Raw genomic sequence first — 17,471 nt, 5'->3', positions numbered from 1 at the left:
TGGCGTCCTATCACACAACACTGCAGGAGATCTGGATCACACTGGCGTCCCATCAGACAACACTGCAGGAGATCTGGGTCACACTGGCGTCCTATCACACAACACTGCAGGAGATCTGGATCACACTGGCTTCTTATCACACAACACTGCAGACATGATGGGTTTTACGCTTCACGCAGTTTGAATATACTTTTATTGAATTATATTTTTATATTTATATAGCACTTTTTAGATCAAAGCAGAACTTTGCCATAACTGTGACTGTGTGTTATGAGAGAGATAGTGTGTGTGACTGGGTTATGAGAGTGTGTGGTGACTGTGTTATGAGAGAGATAGTGTGTGTGACTGTGTGTTATGAGAGAGATGGTGTGTGACTGTGTGTTATGAGAGAGATGGTGTATGTGACTGTGTTATGAGAGATGGTGTGTGACTGTGTGTTATGAGAGAGATGGTGTGTGTGACTGTGTGTTATGAGAGAGATAGTGTGTGTGACTGTGTTATGAGAGATGTGTGTGACTGTGTGTTATGAGAGTGTGTGTGTGACTGTGTGTTATGAGAGTGTGTGTGTATGACTGTGTTATGAGAGTGTGTGTGTGTGTGTGACTGTGTGTTATGAGAGTGTGTGTGTGTGTGTGTGTGTGACTGTGTTATGAGAGTGTGTGTGTGTGTGTGTGTGTGACTGTGTTATGAGAGATGGTGTGTGACTGTGTGTTATGAGAGTGTGTGTGTGTGACTGTGTGTTATGAGAGTGTGTGTGTATGACTGTGTTATGAGAGTGTGTGTGTGACTGTGTGTTATGAGAGTGTGTGTGTGACTGTGTGTTATGAGAGAGTGTGTGTGTGTGACTGTGTGTTATGAGAGTGTGTGTGTGTGACTGTGTGTTATGAGAGAGTGTGTGTGTGTGTGACTGTGTGTTATGAGAGAGTGTGTGTGTGTGACTGTGTGTTATGAGAGTGTGTGTGTATGACTGTGTTATGAGAGAGTGTGTGTGTGTGACTGTGTGTTATGAGAGTGTGTGTGTGACTGTGTGTTATGAGTGTGTGTGTGTGTGTGTGTGTGACTGAGCTATGGCAGATCCAGCATGTTCCTCTGTTGTAGCTCTCGTTGCGTCCTGCGGCGTACCTCTCTGATGGCTGTGACGATGGTGTGTATGACAGGCTGAGCCTCCTCGTACGTGTGCACACAAACTGTGTGCAGCAGGGTGTCGTGCTCAGGCATGGCGTGGAACACCACCTGGGCAGCCTGCTGTAGCAGCCAGGGGTGGTGTGGGGCCAGGGCCTCACTGTACGCCTCACCACACAGCTCACCTAGACTCCGCCCATTATGTCCTGCTGCCAGCTTCTCCAGCAGTAGCTGTAACCACAGCAATGACCGATGGAGGCGGAGCAACGTGCGACTGCCAGATGACGTCTGTCTATCAAAGTTGACCACTCCTCTCTGCAGCTCTGCCTCCAACATGGAGCGCACAGAGAAGTAGGCATGGTGCTGAGGATTATGGGTAGTTCGTACAGGATTGTGGGTAGTTTGTAGAAGATTCAGATGAACCTGAAAAGGGGGATTGATGGGAATGTTTTTCCCAACTTCCTCCTCAGACAGCTCCCGAATCAGAGTTATCTTCTCCTGCACTTTGTTTGTGAAAAAACCCAACAGAGGGCCCAGAGCCTCCATAAACCTGAAACAGAACACATCAATCACCACACCGCATAATAATAATGTAACATATTTTCTATATGAAGAATTTTAAAAACTATTTAAAATCTACAGAGTTCAACATAAGGGTTAGGGTCTGTTTTGTTCACACACACAGACACAAACACACACACACAAAGAAGAGGTGTGTGTGGTGGAGCCATGAGAGAATGACTAAGGGTATGTTCAAACCCCGCCAGCTTTTCTAACAAACTCTACTCAACACACTAAAATAAAAGGTAATTACTGGGAATAAACATTAAAGGTGAGAAAACTAATGTTGTGGAAAACAACAAAAATATTCCTACCCCCCACTTTTACGTAGACAGTTCTATGGCTGCCTTTATTTTTATGATTAGAACATTTACTTTAGTATTTATTTAAATAGTATTTAAAAATTATATAATGAGTGGTTCTACAATAAACTAAATGGTAATGTAAGTAATAACTAATAACATACTTTATAAGCTCCTCCCAGCACAGAAGGTAAGGTTCTAACAGCACATCAGAGGCAGAGCCAAGGGCGGAGTTTAAATGAAAGAGGAGGCGGGACACTTGGAATTTCTGTCCCGGACATTCTCCTCCCACACCGGCTTCATGGTTAACGGAGCGGTTGGTCATATCACTGCTGGTGCTGGGAGCCTGAGGGAGTGTGATGGGGTCATCTGTCTGTGAGAAGAGGGAAAAAATAAAAATGTAAAAAATAGAAATCAGAAAAAATCACAGTCATACCTATTAAAGTCATATTAACATACATGTTTAACATACACTTCAAATGACACCTGAGTGATGGTGTGTGTGCATAGTTTGTGAGGGAGTTTGTGTGCCTACCTTTCTAGTGAGGGAAGAAATACCAACACATGGGACCCATGAAAGTTCACAACTCTGAACAACTCCAGGAGCTGTGCAGGAAAACACACACACATATTCATGTGCACAGACGTATGTGCATACAAATACACAAATATGTGCACACACCCATACCATACCTGTCAAGTTTTGTATAAAAAAATACGGGACATTTCCCGTATATGACGTAATCGCCTAATTTGCATAATCGGTTATTTGCATATAGCTGCAATCGAGGCTGTAGGAGAAACGAAAACATCTTTGGAGTGGCAAAAAGTGAAGAAAAAACACCCCAAATATTTTTTAAACTACAAATGTGACTAAACCCGCGAGTTTTCAATTTTTTTTTTTTAAAGCATTCATGTGCCGCGCCAAACAGAATTCTGTCACGAGCCTCACTGCTATCTGCAGTAGTCTGGGTGTCAGTTCCACCTGCAGTGGTCTGGGTGTCAGTTCCACCTGCAGTGGTCTGGGTGTCAGTTCCACCTGCAGTGGTCTGGGTGGCAGTTCCACCTGCAGTGGTCTGGGTGGCAGTTCCACCTGCAGTGGTCTAGGTGGCAGTTCCACCTGTAGTAGTCTGGGTGGTAGTTCCACCTGCAGTGGTCTGGGTGGCAGTTCCACCTGCAGTGGTCTGGGTGGCAGTTCCACCTGCAGTAGTCTGGGTGGCAGTTCCACCTGCAGTAGTCTGGGTGGCAGTTCCACCTGCAGTAGTCTGGGTGGCAGTTCCACCTGCAGTGGTCTGGGTGTCAGTTCCACCTGCAGTGGTCTGGGTGGCAGTTCCACCTGCAGTGGTCTGGGTGGCAGTTCCACCTGCAGTGGTCTGGGTGGCAGTTCCACCTGCAGTGGTCTGGGTGGCAGTTCCACCTGCAGTGGTCTGGGTGGCAGTACCACCTGCAGTGGTCTGGGTGGCAGTTCCACCTGCAGTGGTCTGGGTGGCAGTTCCACCTACAGTAGTCTGGGTGGCAGTACCACCTGCAGTGGTCTGGGTGGCAGTTCCACCTGCAGTGGTCTGGGTGGCAGTTCTCGCGAGGCTAGTGACAGAATTCTGTTTGGAGCGGCACATGAATGCTTTAAAAAAAATAAATATTGACTGAAAATACGGGAAAAATACGGGACTTTCCCGGCCAAAACGGGACACTTGACAGGTATGACCCATACATGGACACAGTAGTAAACAGATAAACATTTTTTATTTTTAAATAGATTTTTGATCCCCAAAAACTTTCACTTGCATAAAAGAAAACATCAGTTCTAAATCCTTGCAGTGCACTGTATATTTGTAGTTGTCACGGTGACAGTTCCGGACCCCTCCTTGTGGGCGTGTCGTTGCGTTGTATGCGTTTAGTTATGTCCATGTTTGTAGTTCCGTGGGTGTGGGTTGTTTGTGAGCGTGTTCGTTAGTCTCACCTGTGCCTTGTCCTGTGATCACGAGGGTATGTGTTCTACACCTATTAATGTGCGTTCACGCAATATCTCATGCTCGTCGTTGTCTGAAGATCGTGCCGTGTGAGTGTATATGTGTAGTGCTTGCGCGATACGCACCGCACTTTGTTCTGTATGCCTCAGAATTAAACGTTTCACGTTAAAGTACCCGCTCGCCGTGCCTGCCTCCTCCCATCATAACAGTAGTGTGCTATAGTCAGTGATGGCCGCTGTAAGGTGTTGGAGCAAGAGCCCCTATGATCCAACCCTGGCTCTCTCAGAGGAGGAAGATGAAGAGCCCTTAATGGTGGGGGTGGCCATCATCGCCCTCTCTCCCCCCGAGGTCGAGTTCGGGAGTGAGGACTCTGGAGAGGAAGAGAGTCTCCCCTCCTCCTGGTGCTCGGACAGGGAGGATACCAGCTGGTTTCCCTCTGGGTCGGTAGCTCCCGAGAAGCCTGAGGGAGCGGAGGGCGATCCCCTCCCTTCCGTCCACCCAGCTCCCACCAAGCGCTCCGACGAAGAGGAGGAGGAGGAAGAGGTCAGCCCTCCCCCTTCCGTTTACTCGGCTCCTACCGTGTACTACGGAGAGGGGAGGGAAGAAGCCAGTCCGCCCCCCTCCATCCACTCGGACCCCTTCGAGCATCACGGTGCGGAGGGCCACGCCAGCCCTCCCCCTTCCATCTACTCGGCGCCTACCGAGTATTACAGGGAGGAAGACGACGTCAGCCGCCCTCCATCCGTTTGCTCCTCGCACTCGGAGCGTGACGACGAGAGCGAGGAGGGAGACAGCGTCTCCGGGTGTTCGGGGGACACCGCCTACTCGGTGAAGGAAGCTCCTATGTCCCCATCAGCAGGGAGCAGCATGGACTGTTCCCGCTGCACGACCGCCGAGGAGCCGATGTCCCTGAGCCGGAGTGTCTCGAGGGAGGAGGAGGCTATGGACACCTCGAGGGGTGAAACAGCAGCGACCCCAGGAGCGCGAGAGGGATTCGGCGCAGCTAGCGGCCCGAGGTGGGGGTTCAGCGCGCCTCTGGAGACGCCGCGGAGACCAGTCCCGACTCCGGTGGCGCCCAAGAAGGCGGCCGATGCTCCGCGAAGGAGGCCACCGGGCGCAAGGTCCACGGGCGCGCCAAACGTTGTCGTGGCTGCTTGTTCCAGTCTGTGTGTCAGCCCCAGTGTTTCTCCCGAACCCCCTGTTCCCTCTTGTGCCCTTTGTGATTAATGTTCCTGTGTGCGTGTTTGTGCTTGTGCCCTTGTTTAATGTATTTTCCCCTGTTTTCCCAGGGAGGGTGTACAAGGGCTGTTCGTGGCGGTTCCCACCATCGGGGGAGATGGCTCTCGGAGGCTCGTGATCCCGGCGGCTCCGGACCTGCCCGTCGGTGTCGGTTCGGGGCTTTCCAGCTGCGCGGGACGCTCCAGGAGTAGCGAGCTCCTGGTGGAGGGTTCTGTTACGATGACAGCTCCGGACCCTTCCCTGTGGGCGTGCCGTTACGTTGTCTGCGTGTCGTTATGCCCATGTATGTACTTCCGTGGGTGTGGGTTGTCCGTGAGCGTGTTCGTAGTCGCACCTGTGCCTTGTCTCGAGATCACGAGGGTCTGTGTTAATCACCTATTTAATGTGCGTTCGCGCAGTGTCTTGTGCTCGTCTTTGTCTAAAGTTTTGTGTCTGTGTGAGTGTCAGCAGTCCTGTGCTCATCCTCCGCACGGAGCTCACGTCTGTGTTTTTGTATTAAAGTTTCATGTGCACCGTACGTCGCTCGTCGTGTCTCCTCCTTCAAGCCCGTGACAAATAGTTTGCTTGTATTACATTTACAAATACATTTTCAAGTAATACCGCGGAGCAACACAAACATAATGTCAGGAGATACATAATTTAAATGTCAGGAGATACATTGTTACTGTTAAAATGCACTTCCAATAAAGTGATTATTGGAAAAACTAATTTTGCTGCTGAATGTAACTACTAAAGTAACTTGTAATCTAACGTAGTTACTTTTGAAATCAAGTAATCGGTAACGTAACTAATTTACTTTTTAAAGGAGTAATTAGTAATCAGTAATCGGATTACATTTTCAAGGTAACTAAGCCATCAATGGCTATAGTACAGTGTAGTGTGACCACAGAATAAGAGGCTCGAGATCAAGTCCAGAAAAACCAAAGATACAGAACACTGAGCAACAATTCAGCAACTGGCATCTTAGAGTGAGCTGCTTTTAGAGGGCTGTCAGGTGTAGCTCGTTTGGCTCCATTAGCTCGATGGCTCCCTCTGGTGGCCAGTAGAGGTATGGTGCTGCTGCCAACCCTTACATTTGGCGCTGTAGTAGTAGTTCAAGTGGTTAGTTTGGTCTTGGTGAGTGTTGCGTTTAAAAGCTTATGGTCTTGTTCTGTCTGTTGTTTTTGAGTTTATGGTTACGAATAAGTGTGAGTCATTGTCTACTTCTCAGGTTTCGTTCTATGTCCTTGTATGTTTCTGTTTATTCCTGATTTATCATGTCTGTATACTGCTTAATGTTAGTTATGTTCGTGTTAGTTATAGTACGTTTTTTGGTTTCATGTTCAGAAACATTTGTTCTAACATTTGGCTTCATGTCTTAGTGTTTGTTGAGTTGGTAATTTATTATATCTGTACGTTTAAGTTATTTAGTCGTCTTTGTTAGTGCTTCCTGTATCCAATTTTACTGTTTGTCTTATGAAGTCTTGTTAGTCCCTTCAGCATGTGGTGTCATTCTCATGCCACTAGTGTGTCTTAAATAAAGACTCGCTGGATAAAGACCAATAAACCCCTCAGTAGTGGGTCCACCTCCTGCATCACAAACCTTTACACTAGGAAATGTTAAAAGGTGGTGTAATCTACATTAAAGGAGGTGTAATCTACCTTAAAGGTGGTGTAATCTACCTTAAAGGTGGTGTAATCTACCTTAAAGGAGGTGTAATCTACCTTAAAAGTGGTGTAATCTACCTTAAAGGAGGTGTAATCTACCTTAAAGGTGGGTTGTACATAAAAAAAAGGTTGTTAATGTAATTTAAATGGTCATTATTATGAAGTTCTTTTGCTTTTTCATTCTGTTTATGGTCCTGGTTTCAGATTCGTTTGTTTATTTGTTTATTATGGTCAAGTCTGCCGTTTGCTAAAGTGTGTGCCTGGGATGATACTGTGTGCTATGTTCAGTTTTATATCTACGCTCATTTTGTTATTAAACATTTGGCTATGATCCACCAGCATGACCGTTTACTGAATGTCACAAAAAACAAAATGTTCTAGTCCTTAACATGTAACTATATTAGCACATTATTGTAACGTTATAATAATTCCACTATTTCATTTATTAAAATATACTGTGTGTAAAAACAATAGGTAATATAAACACATGCAAACATTAATACAGCGTGTTACATGAATACAGCGTGTTACATTAATACAGCGTGTTACTCACGTAGCCACAGTGAGGTGAGGAACAGGACCAGTACCAACATGGCTGCCAGCAGAAAGTACTGATGTAACGCTGATCGCATCCTTGTTCAGACACTTCAACACACACTCTTACTCTTACTTACACACACACTCTTACTCTTACTTACACACACTCTTACTCTTACTTCAACACACACTCTTACTCTTACTTACACACACACTCTTACTCTTACTTACACACACTCTTACTCTTACTTCAACACACACTCTTACTCTTACTTACACACACACTCTTACTCTTACTTACACACACTCTTACTCTTACTTCAACACACACTCTTACTCTTACTTACACACACACTCTTACTCTAACTTACACACACTCTTACTCTTACTTCAACACACACTCTTACTCTTACTTACACACACACTCTTACTCTTACTTACACAAACACTCTTACTCTTACTTACACACACACTCTTACTCTTACTAAACACACAATCCACCACTCTTACAAACACTTACACACACAATCCACCACTCTTACTCTTACTTACACACACACTCTTACTCTTACTTCAACACACACTCTTACTTAAACACACATTCCTCCACTCTTACTCTTACTTAAACACACTATCCACCACTCTTACTCTTACTTAAATACACGATCCACCACTCTTACAAACACTTACACACACAATCCACCACTCTTACTCACTTACACACACATTCCTCCACTCTTACTCACTTACACACACTATCCACCACTCTTACACTTACATACACAATCCACCACTTAAACACACAATCCACCACTTACTCTGACTTACACACACATTCCACCACTTACTCTCACTTACATACACAATCCACCACTTACTCTCACTTACACACACAATCCACCCTTACTCTCACTTACACACACGATCCACCACTCTTACTCACTTACACACACGATCCACCACTCTTACAAACACTCTTCTCATACCACTGTCTAAACCCTCGTGTGTTTGCTGTGTCTCAGAGCAAAAGTCCACGCTTGTCTACTTGCACTTTGACCTCTCCAACACATGCCGTAAAAGGACGACAGTACACCAAAGCACCCTGGGTAGTTGTTTATGAAGGTTACAACAGCAGGACTCTTACATTACCACACACACCATCGACTGAATATAAGTGAATCAGAAAAATGAATGCACATCACACACACACACACACACACACACACACACACACACACACACACACACACTTTTATAGTGTAATTCTATTAACAGATAACAGCACTGAATTAACTGTTATGACAGGCAGTGACCCCGCCCAACAGTCTCACACACACACGCAGACACACACACACCTCACACACATACACACATCCCAAAATCTTCTATTGGCAAACAAAACATTTGTGGTGTGTTCATCATCATCATCATCAACTGCAGTAATCATTACAGATTCAGAAAACAAGGTGAAGAAGCAGGTGAAGCTGATCCAAACTCTGATTGGCAGATGGGAGAAGTGCCTCCTCTAATCCTGCATCCCATTGGACAGATGATGCTGGCACTGCAGTCCCTGGCTGTCAGTGGGGGCCAATGAGGGAGCGTTGCCTCCGGCAACCTGGTGATGCTGTGATAGAATAAACAGAGCACATGTGTGTTTTTGTGTGTGTGTGTGTGTGTGTGTGTGTGTGTGTGTATGTGTGTGTGTGTGAGAGAGAGAGAGTGTGTGTATGTGTGTGTGTGTGTGTGAGTGTGTGTATGTGTGTGTGTGAGTGTGTGTGTGTGTGAGGTGTGTGTGTGAGGGTGTGTGTGTATGTGTGTGAGTGTGTGTGAGTATGAGTGTGTGTGTATGTGTGTGTGAGTGTGTGTGAGAGAGTGTGTGTATGTGTGTGAGAGGTGTGTGTATGTGTGAGGTGTGTGTATGTGTGAGGTGTGTGTGTGTGTGTGTGTGTGAGAGAGAGAGATGTGTGTGTGTGTCTGAGGTGTGTGTATGTCTGAGGTGTGTCTCTGTCTAATGGTAGGGCTGAACGATTTTGGAAAATAATCGAATTGCAATTTTTTATCTATAAATTGCGATTTAAAATCGCGATTTTTTTCCATTGTTCCAATTCAGGAAACTCTGTTTCGGCATTTTTTATACAGCTCAGATACAGGGTTGCCGGGGCGGGGGGTGTGTGTGTAAAAAATGGACTAAATTTAAGTAGTATTATTATATCGTGATCGATCGATCGCCTGTGGTTAGTGCCAGAGCGAACTACTAACTTTTTAGTCCAAGACGCTCAATGCGTGAGAGTTGGCAACCCTGCAGGTATAGCAACTTGGCTAAAATATGTGCGTGAGGGCATTTGGTAGCGCATATCCAGTGTGTTTAACAAAGCCATGAAGCCGGGATTGTTCACTACATTAACGGACATCATGTCTTTCACTATGAACTCCGTTACTGCCCGAGTTATTTCAGCGTGCCGCTTCCAATTATATCCATAAGGAGTTACACTTTCAAACGGTTCGGTCAGTGAACCCTGTCTGCTGGACCGCGGTCAAGCTATCCGCGCTTTCGCGATTCATCCGTGCTTTAAATCTTATTGCGCCTATATGCGTGATTTTACGGTATTTCGCTGCTCACCGCATACTAAAGCTGTATAAGCGCAGCGAAACACTTTTGCGTATTTGAAGATGCAACACTGGTCGTTAGCATTTTAGCCTTACAAATATGAGGCTTTGTGGTGTTTTTTTTTTATGCTGAAGAAGGTTTGTAGTGTTTCCTCGCGTCGTAGCGACAGTAGCAAGGCACGTTTTACACAGTACCTGACGATGAGCAGCATCTTTTAAAAGCCAAAGTAATTTCACACAACTGAAGCGCTGCCCCTCTTTGGTATTAGACTTTCAGTAGTGTCAGCTTCTGTCGAGCCTGAAGCCATTGTGCAACAAGTTAAAGTGCGCTGTGTTAACTTCACTTCTCCACCTCCCTGCCTCCTGCTCGGGTTTGCTCCGTTCGTCCTCGGCTCAGCTCGCTCCCAAGTCACGTGACCAGTTTAAATCGCAGCCTGTGCGATTAGACAATCGCGTTTTAAAAAATCGCGAAATTATCGCAAATGCAATTAATCGTTCAGCCCTATCTAATGGTACATTTTTGTCCAGAAAATATTGTGAGGCCTGCATGTGTTTGTGTGTGCACAAACAGTGCATCACAAAAGTGAGTACGCCCCGCACATTTCTGCAGATATTTAAGTATATCTTTTCATGGAACAACACTGACAAAATGACACTTTGACACAGTGAAAAGTAGTCTGTGTGCAGCTTATACAACACTGTACTCAATATACAATCATTAATGTCTAAACCACCAGCAACAAAAGTGAGTACATCCCTAAGAGACCACACCCCTAAGAGACTACACCCCTAAATGAGTAAACCCATAACAGACCACACCCCTAAGAGACTACACCCCTAAGAGACTACACCCCTAAATGAGTAAACCCATAACAGACCACACCCCTAAGAGACTACACCCCTAAGAGACTACACCCCTAATGAGTAAACCCATAACAGACCACACCCCTAAGAGACCACACCCTAAATGTCCAAATTGAGCACTGCTTGTAATTTTCCCTCCAAATGACTTGTTAGTGTTTCTAGGTCTCAGGTGTGCGTAGGGAGCAGGTGTGTTCAGTTTTGTAGTACAGCTCTCACACTCTCATACTGGTCACTGAAAGTTCCAACATAGCTCCTCATGGCACAGAACTCTCTGAGGACGAATTGTTGTGCTACAAGAAGATCGCCAACACCCTGAAACTGATCTGCAGCACAGTGGCCAAACCGATCCAGTGTTTTAAAGAGCAGGGTCCGCTCATACACACACACACACACACACACACACACACACACACACACACACACTCACACTCATACTCATACTCACACACACACACACACCTCCGCTCAGAACAGACCTCACGTTGGTCGTCCAAAGGAGCTGAGTGCATGTGCTCAGTGTCACATCTTAATGCCGTTTTTGAAAGATCGGTGCAGGAGTGATGTCAGCATTGGAGGCGGGGGCTGAACCCGTCAGTGCTCAGGCCAAACGCTGCACACTACATCACATTGGTCTACATGGCTGTCACTACAGAATCAAGAAAGCCCACAAACATGCTGTAGACGTGTCAACAAAGAACATTGACTACTGGAACCATGTACTATGGTGTGATGAGACCAAGATTAATTTGTTTGGTTCAGATGGTCTTAAGCATGTGTGGATCAATAAGGTAAGGAATACACAGATAAGTGTGTCATGCCTACAGTCCTTCATGGTGGTGGGAATGTCCTGGTCTGGGGCTGCATGAGTGCAGCAGGTGTTGGGGAGTTACATCTCATTGAGGGACACATGAACTCCAATATGTACTGAACACTGAAGCAGAGCTTCATCCCCTCCCACTCCTACAGAGTTGTATAATCCAGGTTCAGAAAGTAAAAGTCCTCACCAGGATTTTGCTCAGGCTTCCTGGATTGTGTTGATTCCACTAATTTTACCTGGATTGCACTAATTAGAAAATCTAGCAAGCTTGAGCAAAATCCTGGTGAGGACTTTTACTTTCTGAACCTGGAATTGACACCTCTGCTGAGGAGTGGAAAAACATTCCAGTGGCAACCTGTGAAGCTCTGGTAAAGTCCATGACCAGGAGAGTTCAGGCAGTTCTGGAAAATTATGATGGCCACACAAAATACTGACACTTCAGGAACATTCAGAAACTTAGAGGTGTACTCACTTTTGTTGCTGGTGGTTTAGACATTAATGACTGTATATTGAGTTATTTTTGAGGGAAGAATAAATTTACACTGTAATATAAGCTGCACACAGACTACTTTTCACTGTGTCAAAGTGTCATTTTGTCAGTGTTGTTCCATATATATATATATATATATATACTTAAATATCTGCAGAAATGTGCGGGGTGTACTCACTTTTGTGGTGCACTGTATGTGTTTTTGTATCTCACAATTCATCCTCGTCCAGAGAACACTTGTGAGGTGCACATGTATCTAATGGTATATCACTGTCCAGAGATCACCGTTGTGAACCCTATGTGTGTGTGTGTGTGTGTGTGTGTGTCTGTCTGTCTGTCTGTGTGTGTGTGTATCTTACAGTTCGCCCTCGTCCAGAGAACACCGTTGTAAGGCCAGTGTGTGGTGGAACATGTTTCAGAGTGTGAGGCTGCTTTAGTTCCTGCAATAACTCAGGACTGCCCAATCCCACTGGGCATGAGAGTACACACACACACACACACACACACACACACACACACACACACACACACACACACAAAGAGTAATTCAAAACCCAAATCTTAGTGGAGCAGAGTTTAAGGTGTTCTGTTTGAAAGGTGACACTAAGTAGCAGAGAACACTGAAAATCCATAACCCCTCTCCCACACATACACACACTCCCACGCCCCCTCCACACACACATACACACACTCCTACACCCAACCATCCACCCCCCTACACACACACACACACCCACCCCCACTTTACACACACACACACACACACACTCCCACACCCACCCACCATAACACACACACACACACACACACACACACACACACACACACACACACACACACACACACACACACACTCCCACACCCACCCACCATAACACCCATACACACACACACACTTACTGGGCGATGTAGGAGATGCTGGATCTTTGCTGCATGGTGTTGTAGGAGACTGGAGAGATAGAGAGAGCGAGGCAGAGATAGAGGGAGAAAGGGGGAGAGGTAGAGAAAGATAGAGACAGGGAGAGAGAGATAGAGAGTGAGTGAGAGACATTTCTGACGGGTTCAGAATAATTTGTGAACAGCAGTAGTATTCTAGGGTTTACCTTCACACCTTCCATGGTACATGCAGATGCTTAAAGCAACACGTTACAGTAACAGAAGCTGCAGAAAATATCAGCACCTGCGACAGGGCAGAAGTGGTTCAGATCTCCTCAACCTCTCCAGCTGTGCCGTCAACACAGAAGAAGGTTCTAACGTACTCACCATTAATGAGGAGATGAGCAACGATCATCAGCCCTGAAGTCCCGTCAGTCGCTGCAGGATGTCCAGACAGACGCTGGTCCAGACACTGTAGTCAGAGGGTCAGGGACATTCTGACACACACTGGGGTTCCCAGCATGCCGTGTGGTGGCACAATCACAGCCGTTATTCCCCTGGCAGGTAAAGAACCGTATAGTGCTGGAGGATCCTGTGTACTGTAGAACTGTATTAATTATTGACGCGTTTTACGGTTCCAAAGTGCAGCGGCAGCAACACGGTGATACACGTCCATAAAGCTGAACGCCCACTGACCCTCGTGTGGAGACGACTGGTCCTTTATCTGACACCCGTGGTGAGAGGGGGAGGGGCCTTAGAGTTCCCACTAGGGCCAAATTACAATTAAAACACACCAGCTGCTCCACATGGTCAGGGGAGAGCAAACGCTCACAGAATTGGGGCAGTGGGACCTGCGTGGTGCTTTTGAACTCAAACAGGACATATGAAAGCTGGACACAAACACCAACAGCACAAGCAGCTGTTCTGAGGTCAGTGTGTGGGTGTGTTAGGGTATTGCACTGTGTGCAGGTGTGTTAGGATACTGTGCTGTGTACAGGTGTGTGGGGCTAGGCTAATGAGCTTTGGGCCTTCATACTCATAGAGCAGGGCTATTCAACTATATATTTCTGCGGGCCAGATTTGGCATAGAGCTTTGGGGGGGGGGGGTGGTTGTGAAGGAGTGAAGGTAAATTTGTTTGACAAGCACCAGAACCTTGGTGGATATTTAAGGCTGTTTATCAAATATTTATTATTATATATGATGAAATGGTCCGCAGGCCGGTACAAATTCATTAAAGGGCCGGTTCTGGCCCGCGGGCCGCCAGTTCAATAGCCCTGTCTTAGAGCAACTTATAATTTCAGTTTTGGTACAGAGTTTGAGTTAGAGTTAGTTTTGGTACAGATTTTGAGTTAAGGTTAGTTTTGGTAGAGTTTGGGTTAGGGGTTAGGTTTGGTACAGAGATTGAGTTAGGGTTAGTTTTGGTACAGTTTGGGTTAGGGGTTAGTTTTGGTACAGAGATTGAGTTAGGGTTAGTTTTGGTACAGTTTGGGTTAGGAGTTAGTTTTGGTACAGAGTTTGGGTTACGGTTAGTTTTGGTACAGAGTTTGGGTTAGAGGTTAGTTTTGGTACAGTTTGAGTTAGGGGTTAGTTTTGGTACAGAGTTTGAGTTAGGGTTAGTTTTGGTACAGTTTAAGTTAGGGGTTAGTTTTGGTAGAGTTTGGTTTACGTTTAGTTTTGGTACTGTTTGGGTTAAATGTTAGTTTTGGTACAGAGATTGAGTTAGGGTTAGTTTTGGTACAGAGTTTAGGTTAGGGTTAGTTTTGGTACAGTTTGTGTTAGGGGTTAGTTTTGGTACAGAGTTTGAGTTAGGGTTAGTTTTGGTAGGCAGAGTTTAGGTTAGCGTTAGTTTTGGTACAGAGATTGAGTTAGGGTTAGTTTTGGTACAGTTTGGGTTAGGAGTTAGTTTTGGTACAGAGTTTGGGTTACGGTTAGTTTTGGTACAGAGTTTGGGTTAGAGGTTAGTTTTGGTACAGTTTGAGTTAGGGTTTAGTTTTGGTACAGAGTTTGAGTTAGGGTTAGTTTTGGTACAGTTTAGGTTAGGGGTTAGTTTTGGTAGAGTTTGGTTTACGTTTAGTTTTGGTACTGTTTGGGTTAAAGGTTAGTTTTGGTACAGAGATTGAGTTAGGGTTAGTTTTGGTACAGAGATTTGAGTTACGGTTAGTTTTGGTACAGTTTGGGTTAGAGGTTCGATTTGGCACAGAGATTGAGTTAGGGTTAGTTTTGGTACAGTTTGGGTTAGATGTTAGTTTTGGTACAGAGTTTGAGTTAGTTTTGGTACAGTTTGGGTTAGATGTTAGTTTTGGTACAGAGTTTGAGTTAGGGTTAGTTTTGGTACAGAGGTAGGTGAGTGTTACACAGAAACCACATGGGAGATACAACATTGTTACCCACTACACCCCAGCAACCATGAACAAAGACACAGTGAGAACAGATTATCCCACCCATCACACAGTCACACCCAACAGGCCGACAGCACGGTGAATACACAAAGCTCATCTGTAAAGTGGAGACTATTCAGGACTTTGCAAAACAACATTAGTCTCATATTGAATTCTATAGTGAACTGAAAGCAAGTGGAAGGAAACTCAAACAAGAGTAACATGAGATGTGCTGTGGTATCAAAAGTTCAGACTTACCCAGGCACCTTCTTCCAGGAAACCACATGCTGCATACTAACACTAAGCTTAGTCCATACTGCATACCAACCTGAGCCCTAAACCACAATACTGCATACTAAGTCTAACCCTAACCCATACTGCATACTAACTGTAAGTCCTATTTGAGAAAAATAGTGAGTTCTCCGTGTTCCCTTCATTCATTTTATTTACCAGAGAAAATAACTGGGAGTGAAGTGGGAAATTCCTCATACTGGTGTCTCAAACTGGTTAGATTGTTCTGTTAAATGATTAATGTGAATTACAAAAGATAATAATAAATGAAGTGAGTCCCCTCCTCTGGAAATGAGATTGTGTGCCACATATACAGATGAAACTACAGCTAAGAGTTAGAAGTAGAGTTCAAGTTAGAATTTAGGACTAGGGTTAGAGTTAAGGTGGAAACATACTTGCTGTTTGCCCATGCGTTCGCGTACACAACCGGCTGCGTTGTGAACGTTACTGAGAACATACTAGCCTATGTGCAACGCGTGAAACTGGAGGCGTCCACTAGAGGGCAGAACGTAGAAAGGGCTTCGGTATTTTAACGATGCAAACATGGCAACACTCGAGGAGATTAGCCTTTGGGTAATTTTACGGTCACGGCAGAAAAAACGACCACAGCGATCCCTTCGTAGGTGGTATGTAAGGCCGTTAAATCAAAGACGTTGTGAGATTGCCGAGTTTGTGTCGTTGGATATCGTTGTGTCCATCTTGATGCTGGTTAGCGGCTACACTGCCCCTAGCGGTTTTGTGTGTATTGCACCTCGCGTACGCGTCGCGTTAACTTTTGTTAAGACAAAAGTTTGTCGTGCAAAGACCTACGCGCCAAACCGACGCAGGATACGCGAAGCAGCCATGATGCGTACGCGAACGCGTAGTTAACAGCAAGGTTAAGGTGAGAGTTAGGGGTAGAGTTAGAGTTAGGATTAGAGTGAGACCCAGAGAAAGGCCTGGTTTACATAATTTTTATTATGTGAATATAACAAATAATTTATCACACTTTGTACAAATGTGGAGGAGAATCCAGACTGACCAATGACACATTATCTTCAATACAAGGATTTTAATCACTGTTCATCTGTGCATAAATCCCCCTTTTCACCAGAAACAAACCAACAAAAAGCAAACAAAACTAAAAAAATAAAAGCTACCTTGGAAAGGTGCTGGAGTAAGGGGTTAGGGACAGGGTTTGGGATTAGGGACAGGGTTTGGGGTTTAAGGTTAGGGACAGGGTTTGGGGTTTAGGGTTAGGGACAGGGTTTGGGGTTTAGGATTAGGGACAGGGTTTGGGGTTTAGGGTTAGGGACAGGGTTTGGGGTTTAGGGTTAGGGACAGGGTTTGGTGTTTAGGGACGGAGGTGGGCATGTTAATTAAAAAAAAGTAAAATCTTACAGCTTCGGTGTTCCAACACACACTGACATCTGCTTGTTAAATTACAATTCTTAGACACACATACACAAACACACACATACAGGCAGAGTTGAAAAATGTCAGGGATCTACAAATGAGACCATGATGTATCGTGTGCCCGCGGTGGTGGGTAGTCCTTCATGGTAGTGTGTCAGGCGTCCAGGGTGCATTAGTGACCACCCTTTCCTGGGGGCCTCGATCTTACAGTCATATCGCAGGAAACGGCAACCCCCACCCTGTTACACACACACACACACACACACACACACACACACACACACACACACACACACACACACACACACACACACACACACACGCACATGCGCACATGCGCACACACACACACAAAACACACACATCGTTATTTT

The 17,471-nt window shown here is 45.4% G+C and overlaps 2 protein-coding genes and 1 long non-coding RNA gene across 3 annotated transcripts in view; all 3 read right to left on the bottom strand.

Annotated features, from left to right (window-relative positions):
* Positions 1–210: 210 nt before the first annotated feature.
* LOC143486713 (ceramide-1-phosphate transfer protein-like) lies at positions 211–6,548 on the bottom strand. Its single transcript, XM_076986074.1, has 5 exons — positions 6,537–6,548; positions 5,281–5,434; positions 2,521–2,591; positions 2,150–2,358; positions 211–1,672 (listed from the first exon to the last, which is right to left on the bottom strand). The coding sequence occupies exons 1-5, from the start codon at positions 6,546–6,548 to the stop codon at positions 1,066–1,068; spliced, it is 1,053 nt and encodes a 350-aa protein (XP_076842189.1). The 3' UTR covers positions 211–1,065.
* A 779-nt stretch (positions 6,549–7,327) lies between these two features.
* Positions 7,328–14,109, bottom strand: LOC143486747 (uncharacterized). Its single transcript, XR_013123653.1, has 5 exons — positions 13,420–14,109; positions 13,260–13,336; positions 13,057–13,105; positions 12,516–12,625; positions 7,328–9,002 (listed from the first exon to the last, which is right to left on the bottom strand). It is a non-coding gene; the product is annotated as an uncharacterized LOC143486747 (long non-coding RNA).
* Positions 14,110–16,640: 2,531 nt separating this feature from the next.
* The window catches only part of LOC143486746 (multifunctional procollagen lysine hydroxylase and glycosyltransferase LH3-like), a 23,934-nt gene continuing 23,103 nt past the window's right edge, over positions 16,641–17,471 (bottom strand). Inside the window, exon 18 of the mRNA XM_076986146.1 lies at positions 16,641–17,336. Coding sequence (XP_076842261.1) covers positions 17,181–17,336 — 156 coding nt within the window. The 3' untranslated portion in view covers positions 16,641–17,180. The remainder of the gene's footprint in view (positions 17,337–17,471) is intronic.

The sequence above is a fragment of the Brachyhypopomus gauderio genome, unplaced genomic scaffold (genome assembly GCF_052324685.1).
Source record: "Brachyhypopomus gauderio isolate BG-103 unplaced genomic scaffold, BGAUD_0.2 sc45, whole genome shotgun sequence".
Taxonomy (NCBI): Eukaryota; Metazoa; Chordata; class Actinopteri; order Gymnotiformes; family Hypopomidae; genus Brachyhypopomus; species Brachyhypopomus gauderio.
The sequence above is the reverse complement of the archived record's forward strand: the minus strand, read 5'-3'. Positions and strand labels throughout refer to the sequence as shown.

Bases quoted from the DNA above. Each gene is read 5' to 3' on its own strand.
- LOC143486713 (XM_076986074.1), bottom strand. The intron at 2,359-2,520 runs GTAGGCACACAA...CTCTTCTCACAG, and splicing joins TTTCTTCCCTCACTAGAAAG to ACAGATGACCCCATCACACT. The intron at 1,673-2,149 runs GTATGTTATTAG...GTTCTGTTTCAG, and splicing joins TGCTGGGAGGAGCTTATAAA to GTTTATGGAGGCTCTGGGCC.